Genomic DNA, 9,549 nt, shown 5'->3' on the forward strand with positions numbered 1-9,549 from the left:
AAATAAAGCAAATAATGGCTGTCAAAGTCAAGATCCTTTTCTTGTCCGTCCGTCGTCAGCCAGTTGCGTCGCAAGGAAAAATAACTTCATTAAAATTTTTGTAATTCTAGGCTAAACAGGATGAAAAATTTCAGAGTCAGACATAAAATTATGCAAATAAATATATTAACCGATTTTTTATAGCAATCCTCGGTACCGCTTTCGTTCCCAGAAATGTCCACAATGTATTCGTTTTTTTTTTCTTTGGCTGCTTTTAGCTCTCTATACGGATGAGATGGGATGGATAGCCTATCATGCATGCTACCCGGGACCCGGGATTCACATGCTGGCACATACTGGTACTGTTGATGAAGGAAACCAAAACAACAACGACGATGGAGCATGGTTGTGTGCTATGTATTCATTATGAGCATCCATTGTCACACAACCACCATGTCTCCTGTCATGTTTTAGCCGGCGGGAAAAACGACAAAAGACGCGAGCAATGACGGCTTGATACGGTGGATGTGCTTGGAATTTAGAATTTAAGTGGCCCAAAATAGCATACAACAGTTGCTCTATGAATATTGTTTCCTAAACAAGCAACTGTCGGGCTGGTACCGAATGCATCGTACGGGAAATTCAACAGTTCGTACCAGAGTGGAGGCACGTGGTGTTCTACCGTAAGCTTAGAACAAGCGAACACTTTTTGCGATAATCTAATTTTTATATTACAGCTAAGACCGGGTTCTATAGTAGAGTTACGGAGTTACCAATTTCAAATTTCATTCATTCGTGGAACAGCATTTCTTTAGAAAAAAGAAACGATGAACTTCGTAATCGTTCCTTGTACGTATATTGAAAATAATTTATTTAATGAACTTCACCGCTTCTCCCTTTCCACTTGTAACTGGCTGTGCGACCGAAGTGTTGCTTGAATGCGAAATCCTTCGGAGTATATTCAAACGGTACCAATGGGAAACAAGGAAAACCCTAATGTTGCCGGTAGCCGGTTGCCGGTAGGGACTGCCACAATCGTTCCCAGCGGGTCTATGTATGTACGAACGTACATATGTATATAAGTGATATGGATGGGATTTTCACCCGTTCGACGAGTGTAGCAGTGAGTGAAAATGGAGTCGAAATTTTAGCTGATCTGCTCGTGTTTTTGCTGGGGACCTATGTTCGTACAATAGGACAGTCATCTAGCATTTATGATTTGTTTTCTGTGACTCGTGTTATATCTAACATGAAGAGAAACTGCTTAGTTCATTCCAATACATTCAATAATGTTTTTTTATTATGCAAAACCGCTTGGGTTTGGGAGTAGTCATTAGTTAAATAGAATTAGAATTGGTATTTATGGATGGAGACATTTGACTAGTATCAGCTATCGAAAACAAAAATGAATTACATTAGTTCTCACTTGCTATAAATTATTTCAAACGTTCATCTAATGTAAAAAAACACTTTTTATATCTCTTTGTTTGATAAATTTATTGTTGAAATCGCGAAGCAGGTAAACTCTTGATTAACTTTCAGAACTAAAAATGCAATCAAAATATATAAATAGTATAAAACTGTTTATCGGATCGGACTGTTTATAACCAAATTATAAAGCGTAATATTGTTACAATCCTTGGAAATTATTTGACAACCAAAAAAGTTCCATATATTTTCCATATATTTTCACTTACTCGTTTATTTTCAGTGTTGCGAAGCCCACACTCGGGTGGTCTAATTTCCTCACACACACGTACTCATTCTAACGAACACGCCGGCATATAGTAAGCATCCCTTTAAAACTCCCGTTCTTGTTTCTTCATGCACTGCAACGAGTTTTTGCGACTGTGTGCTTAGGTAACAGCTGCAGTCGTCGCTCGTCTTTCGACGTTGCAACCGGATCTGCTGATACCGACTACTCACGACAGCTCGTACTCCCGCTCATGAGTAGAATCGAGGGCTAAGAAGAAGAAGAAGAAACAGTAATGCAAAATTTGTATCCCAGTGCGCCACCAGCCTTACGGGCAGATGATTCCCCAGGAATTTTTTGCCTCGGGAATAAGCTGTGCAGGAAGACGATGTGAGGATGTGCTTGCGCGAGTGTGTGGGTAGCAGAATGTCTGCACACAGCACCGGCGGCTGTTTATTTTACGCCTACGTGTACGGCATAAACGTTGAATGCTATATTTCTCATACTCTTTCGTGTGTGAGTAGGCATGGTTGATTTCTCGCTCGATTCGCAACATTGCTCAAAAGTCAGCAAATTGTTTGGTTCTACCTGTAAGCTGCTGTAGTTAGACTTATTGTCATCGGGCGCCACCCTTACCTGGTTGGCGACATACCACTCGCTCCATAGCCTTGTTCCCAAAATGGTATCACGTCATATTTGGCCAAAACAGCACGGCACAATCGTGTTACTCTTTCATGTAAATTTTCTGGTTGACCATTCCGGTTACAATAAAAATGTCGCCTTCCATACCACAGGTACAAGCATTTGTTAGCAGACTTCGTCAGTTTCATATGCTTGAAAATGTCTGTCTGTCAAGCATTGAACGAAGCTTCAGGTCATCGGCGAATGAAAGCCGTCAGCCTCTTGGCATAATGCTAACATTGTTAGAATTGATTAGAATTAGAATAATCAGCGGTTTGAGATAAAAGGGAAAAGGTAAAAGAGAGCGAAAGGAGTCAGTCAACATAAGAAAGTCGATTCGATAGACACGGATTGAACCGCCAAAGTATAGTGACCTTCCGATGCCGAGTTTTTCGACCTTAGAGACGGAGATTTGTAGTTTATCAGAAGCAGCGGAAAGGTCAGTGTAGGAACGTTTGTCTAAGAACGGTCACCAGAGTAGTATCTCAGATTAGAATTTCAACATTTATTTTACTTACTTTCTAGTGTATTGTAAATATATACGCGGCTTTCCACACTAATGGAAAGTTATCTAACCTGAGAAATATGTTAAAGAACTGTTGAGATTGAGCAGCGAAGGCGTCAATTCAATTCTTCAGAAAAATTGAAGGTACACCATCCACTCGAGCGTACCTAGAGGTAGCAGAATTGAAGGATAGAAACAGTTTTTTAATTTTTTGTTTTCTTTTTCTCGGTATGTAGAGGTTTGTACCTTCGAAGTGGCCAGCGAGAGACCGTGCAAAAGAATGACAAGAAGAGTGGCCAGACAAAAACAAAAGCTGGGCCACATGACCTTCCAGAAGAGTGTTTTGACCTGTAGAGTAGTGTAATTGTATGTTCGCATATCTATTATTATCCATCACGAAAATACTGGCTGATTAGGTTGAAACCTCCGGAATTTCGGATACAATTGGATTTATAATGAAAGTTGACGTCGAAGTAGAAATTAGACTTGGAACTGAACTATAAATTAGAGTTGAAATGGAACTTGAAATCAGACTTAACAAAGGGTATTGAATTTGGCTTTGGATTAATTCGGGCTTGAAGCTTTATTTCAAATTAAACTGTAGATTGGAATTAAAATTGGATATGAAATTGAACATTAATATTAAGTATATACTAGAAGTTTTATACGGAATTAGACAAAAAAATGCATTTAAAAGACAGTTTGAGGATTTAATTTGAAATTGGACTTGAAATTTTTTTTGAAATTGAAATTGAATTAGACTTGGAATTAGATTTTAAATTAAAGTTGAAATTGAACATAAAATTGGACTTGCAATTATGCTCGAAATTGAACGGAATTGAAATTGGACGTAAATTAGATTTGAATTGGACTTGAGATTAAACTTGGAATTACATTAAACTTGGAGATTAAACTTGGAAATCAGACTTGAAACTAGAATTTAAATTTTACTAGAAATCAGAGAATCAGAGTTTAGATTAAACCTAAACTTGGGATTAAATTAGACTTGAAATTGGGCTTAAAATCTGACATGCAATTTGCCTTCAAATTGAACTTGATATTGGCCATTATATTAGACTTGAATTCGGACATGGATACTTTCATCCTACTCGCTCACATGTTATTCCTCTTTTCTGTTCCTTTCGTGCTCTTTTGCTGTTTAGTTTTGTCACTTATTAATTCGTTTTTTCTTCTTTCATGCACCACTTTCTAAGTTTTTGCTTTTATTTTCCTTCTTTTTCCATTTTTCCTCTTTTTCTCTCTTTTATTTTATTGCCCCTGTTTTCTGTTTCATTGTTTCGTTTTCCTTCGTTTCCTGTTTCTTTATTAACTCTGTTTTTCCTCATGTTTCCACCCACTTTTTTGTAAATTTTTTTCCCGTCTTCTGTTTTCTTTTCGTTTTTCGTGTCGTCTTGTCTCTTTCTTCTGGTTTTTTGTCCTCGTTTGATCCGTTTTCACTCTTTTTCACCCCGTTTTTTCTGCTTTTGCTTTTGCTCCCTCTTTCCTCCAGTTTTACCTTTTACTTTGGTCCATTTTTCCTGTTCATCTTTGCCTCTTTCCTGTCCCATTTTCCCATTTTATTCCCGTTTTGTCCCATATCTCGTCTGACGTCTTTTTTCCGTTTTCCTCATCTGTTCTAACGGGTTTCCTTTGTATTCTCTCTTCTCTCTTTGATTTCTGTACTTTCCGCCCCGTTTTCCATTTCTTGTCTCTTTTTCTGTCTTTTTCTTTCCAGGTTTTACACGTTTTTTGTCCCAAAAATCCCTTTTCTATTCTCTTGTTTTCGTCTGTTACATTCTTCCTCTTATTATGTTCTGCTTTTCTCCATTTCTGCTTTCTTTTTATTTTGATTTTCGTTTTATCCAGTATGTCTTACATATTATTTTATCTCTCCATTTTCCTCTTTTATTGTTCTCGTTTCTCAAATTGCTGCTCCCGTATTTTGTCCTTTTTGTTCTTCATTCTCTATCCCGCGTTTCTCATTTTCTTGCGGGTTTTCATCCTTTTCTGTTCAATGTGTCCTCGTTTGCTTTATTTTTTCTCTTATTGTGTCATGATTTTTCTTTGGATTTTCTTTCTGTATGCCAGTTTTACTTCTCTCTCTCTCTCTCTCTCTCTCTCTCTCTCTCTCTCTCTCTCTCTCTCTTGCGTGTTTCCTTTATTCTATCGCATTTGACCAATTTATGTTATGTTTTCCCCCGTGCTCTTTTCCGGTTTTTTCTCCAGGAGCAGCAAGAGACGGACTACCTCCCTCTACCCTCTACATCCTATATCCATCGATATATAATGACAATCTTTTTGTAAAGTGAAGTGACCTGAATTTGACTTTGAAATTGAACAAGGAATTTGATTTGAGTTTGGACTGGGAATTGGTCATGGAATTGGGCTGGAAGTTGGACATGAATTAGACTACCAATTGGCTTTAAAATAGGACATTGAAATTGGACATGAAAATTTTCTTAAATTTAAACTACAAATCACACTTGAAAATTATTTTAAATTGGATTTGAAACAGAATCTATTTTAACACAATTAATTTTCTTACTGGGCTATTAACTGAAAACTCCGAACTTTCTGGTTGCATAAGGAGAAAAATATTTTTTATACATTAAATTTGTTATAGAAGGTGGGGCACGTGCCTCACTGTGCCCCAGTCTAGACACACCAGTGACTGTAGTGTGGAACGAACGATCGAACAGTTGGATGCCGACCATCGAAGCGGCGGGTTCATTAATTACCAACTCAGTAATTGGAGGGGCATAAGTAGATATGCGACTATCTAATAGAAGGGTGCGACGGTAGTTTCTATTGCCGTAACTTTTCTCGAAAGTGCAAGAATGTCCAAATCTTTCACGGTATCTACCCGGGTGATACTGGCTGTTTCCATCTTATAGTCGAACGAAGTAATCTGTCTTTTTCTGCAGAATGAGATGACATTACATTTCTGAACATTCACCTCCATTCCGTTCAGAGTGCACCAATTTAGTAACGAATCACTGTAAGATTGTAAGGCACAGTAATCAGCTTTCGAAGCTGTTACACGGTAGAACTTCAGGTCGTCGGCAAACATACACTTAGGACACATTCCAGCGTTACGGGACACAATTAGCAACTATATAGGCAAATAGCTTGTAAAATTGTTGACCTAAGGCGACTTTACTTTCCAGTAGTTGCCAGGGATTTGATTAAATTGGAACTGATTTGCGTGATGGGCATGGTGTCCCGTAACCCTGAAATGTGTCTTAGGGGATACAATTGTAGAGCACAAATCGTTCACAATAAGGCCCAGCCAGCACCAACTCGTATATCAATGTACGAAAATTATCGTAAATATCTCTTAACTAAATCGGATTCGTAAATAAAGCCTAATAAAACGCGCACAAGTTGATATTCTATCGTTTATAATGTTTGTTTGCGTCTATGTTTGTCAGCTAGTAGGACAAACGTACGATTTTCAGCACAAAGTTGTATAGCTGTATGTAGCTGGTAGCGCTTAATCGGATCTTATCGTATTGAAACACCTATATAAGTGTATCGCTCAAAATTATTCCTCAGTGCGTATATCGCCTCCAAAATGGTACGAATAAGCGGCTTTTGCGCGTCGAATACGATTTTGTTGGATACATATCAGTACGTAACTCTTATTTGCAATCTAATTACACATATGAAAATGCTGACTGGGGGATAAATAGTAACGGGCCCAGATGGCTTCCTTGAGGCAAACCTGATTGCATTTCAAATGGAGGGGAACTGGCTCCATTTACACGCACAAACGCATTCCGACCGGTAAGATATGACGATATCCACCGTGTCAGCCACACAGGAAATCCCATACCCTGTGTAGCTTCGTTACTATTAACAGGTGCGGCACCCTATCAAAAGCTTTAGCAAAATCAACATAAATCGCATCGATTTGCTGTTGCTTTTCAAGCGCTTTCGTCAGTGTTGAAAGACTGCCGTCAAGTTTGTGATCGTCGAACGTTTTTTCACGAATCCATGCAGCCATTCCGAGATAATATGATGAGCCTAGAATGGTGCGACGGTAGTTTAATTGCAAAAACACTTGGGTACCAGCCGAGAGAGTGTGACTTGAAGTCTCACCTGCCGTTGAACGACCCAATATATTGTTGGCTTCATATCGAAAATTTCCAGTTTCATCCAGTTTAATAATACTTCTCACCGCTCTTTCACTCAAATTTGGTTCTACCTTCATGGTTAGTCAGTTTTGTTGCATTCCTCCTAACCTTAATCCTTTTACCACCGAGAGTTTAAAATACATTTAATCCCGTTCTGACACAAACTGCTATGGTATTTTATTTTGGCAGAGTCTCTATCATCTCCTGTTCGAAATGTAACTGTTTTTTTCTATTATCAGACATAAAAAGTGTTTGTCACATCATTTTAAATATATTAATAAATTATTATATATGTACTGTTTTTTATTGCCTTAACTTTTCTCGACAGTGCATGCCATAAACGTCTTTCATTCGTAGCTGTTTATAGATTCGTAAAATCCAAACTTGTAAGACACCAAGAAGATTGTTTTCATTGCTGGCTAGTCCATTACTACGTCTGCAGGCGGAGAAAAGTACCAGAAAAAATCAGTCGAGAGCATGATTCATTATGAATGTCACGAAGCATAAACAGATGATTACCCACGGGATCGTCTTTTGCAGAGCAAGAATAGTTAACCCTCTAACGGGCAACATCGTAAAAACGAAGCAATCAAGCAAATAATGACTATTTTTTTTTTCAAGTAAGTACGCCGAAAAGAAGATCAAGTTTTGATTTTAATACAAAATGATTTTCTGTACTAACGCCAATGTAAGGCAGAATCAAAACTTTTTTTTCGTTTTTCATGTCCAACTTACTTACGTAGTAGGTATTATCTTCAAATAATTTTTTTTACATAATTTAAATAAACTATGTACATCAATTACAGTCACATTGCCTCGGAAAAAATTTTGAGGTCTATCATTTTATTCTAGACGACCATGTTTATCAAAAGTAAAAATGGCCAAAATCGGCAAATTTTTTTTCTCACAATTTTCCTGATTACTTTATTTTGAAAGAAGATAATTCTTGAATGCTTGGTCAGAATGTTGAAATATCGATGTCAAAATGGCAAGAAATCTGTTGTTGTTGAAAGTGTATTCATTTTTCGTATTGCCCAGTTTCGTGAATTTTGCATGTCCGAGATTCTAAAAGCGCAGGCCGCCTACAGACGGCCTTACCCGTTAGAGAGTTAACAATTTGTTTTTTCATGACTTCACGGAAATGTATTGCTTATGGCAAGTTCGTTCCATATAGCATAAATAAACAAATCGAGAACAAAACAAAATTTTAAGGCGCCACTTTTAGTAAAGAGCTTAGTTTTAACAAAGACATAGGTTTAGCGTGCGTAAGCGATTATTGTATAGATAAAATAAGAACTGCTGAAACATCGGGTAATCAGGAAAAAACCTTTGATTTCTCTGAGATTTGCATGGGTACAATGTAAATGCAAATATAAATAAGCCTACAGATTTCAATAGCAAGATAGTGACTTCGAACGTGACTGTTTTGTCGTTTTCTGTTACCATTCTTTGACTGCAATCATGTTTTCAACTCGCTTCGATTTCGGTCAAAAGTACAAAATCATGTTTTGTGATAGTGCTTGTAGTAGTACCAAAAACTGCGCTTACGTATGTCTCAGTTTATCAAATGACATCTGAAAATCCTATTTCGTCTGCTTAATATTGAAGAAAAAATAAGAAGTATTCTACAATGTCAAGCTTGGATAAAGCCAGCTGAGTCTAAGCATTGACGTCCGCAGTTTCAACCAGCTTTTTTATCCTTTGAGAGAACTCTTCTTTGTTAGACGACTTCTGTTACCTTCTCGGCAATTTTTCTTATTGCCCGGCAATCAATCAGTCAGAAATTTAAATAGAATCCTACACCCGAGATTAACCTGCCAGACCAAGCTCGCCCACCAAGGAAAACCTTTCTTCTCACGCGGTAACATGTGGATGTAGCATTTACGTATTGAAATGTGAAATGTAAAAGTAACTAACCTGAAACAGAATATTTTGAAGAATAGTTAGTAACAGTGCATATGCCAGAATAATAAGTAAACGGGTACCTAGTAGAGTAAAAAGTAAAAATTTAATGTCAACTGAAAACCAAAATAATAACGATCATTGCTGACCAAAATTCATCCTTTTGCTCCTGATATGGCAAATCGATGGACTTGGACATAGGCCTACAAGGGGCAAAACATGTGTAATTCTTTAAAATGATACGCAAATCCTACGCAAATCAATGTTTATTTATTTGACCATCACTTTTAATCATCTATGTTTATACGCAACAAGTGTCGTAAATTGATATTATAAGAAATGACGTTGCACATCAGAAAAAATGCATGTGACGACTTTTCTTTAATCACCCATCCGGGGTGATTCCCGTATGACTAAGGACGGGTAAAGGGGGTATAGTGGAATTTGCTCATTGTGCAAAACAAGGAATTACAGCTAAATCTACGAAAATAGGAATGCTTTGTTGCTATATTCCATTTTCGGAAACAGACTTTTTATTCGATAACAAACTAATGAAGTTTTTTAAAATTATGAAAAATTTCTTTAAATGACGATAAAAAGTGATTGTTTGTTATAGCCCAACGAAATATTCGTTATACCCGCCATGCCTTTAT

The 9,549-nt window shown here is 37.3% G+C and overlaps 1 protein-coding gene across 1 annotated transcript in view; it reads right to left on the reverse strand.

The window, feature by feature from the left end:
* Positions 1-7,071, reverse strand: part of LOC128736456 (uncharacterized) — a 189,928-nt gene extending 182,857 nt beyond the window's left edge. The window contains 2 exon segments of the mRNA XM_053830938.1: positions 6,694-6,884; positions 6,960-7,071. Coding sequence (XP_053686913.1) covers positions 6,694-6,884; positions 6,960-7,071 — 303 coding nt within the window.
* Positions 7,072-9,549: the final 2,478 nt, after the last annotated feature.

The sequence above is a fragment of the Sabethes cyaneus genome, chromosome 2, assembly GCF_943734655.1.
Source record: "Sabethes cyaneus chromosome 2, idSabCyanKW18_F2, whole genome shotgun sequence".
NCBI classification, from domain to species: domain Eukaryota; kingdom Metazoa; phylum Arthropoda; class Insecta; order Diptera; family Culicidae; genus Sabethes; species Sabethes cyaneus.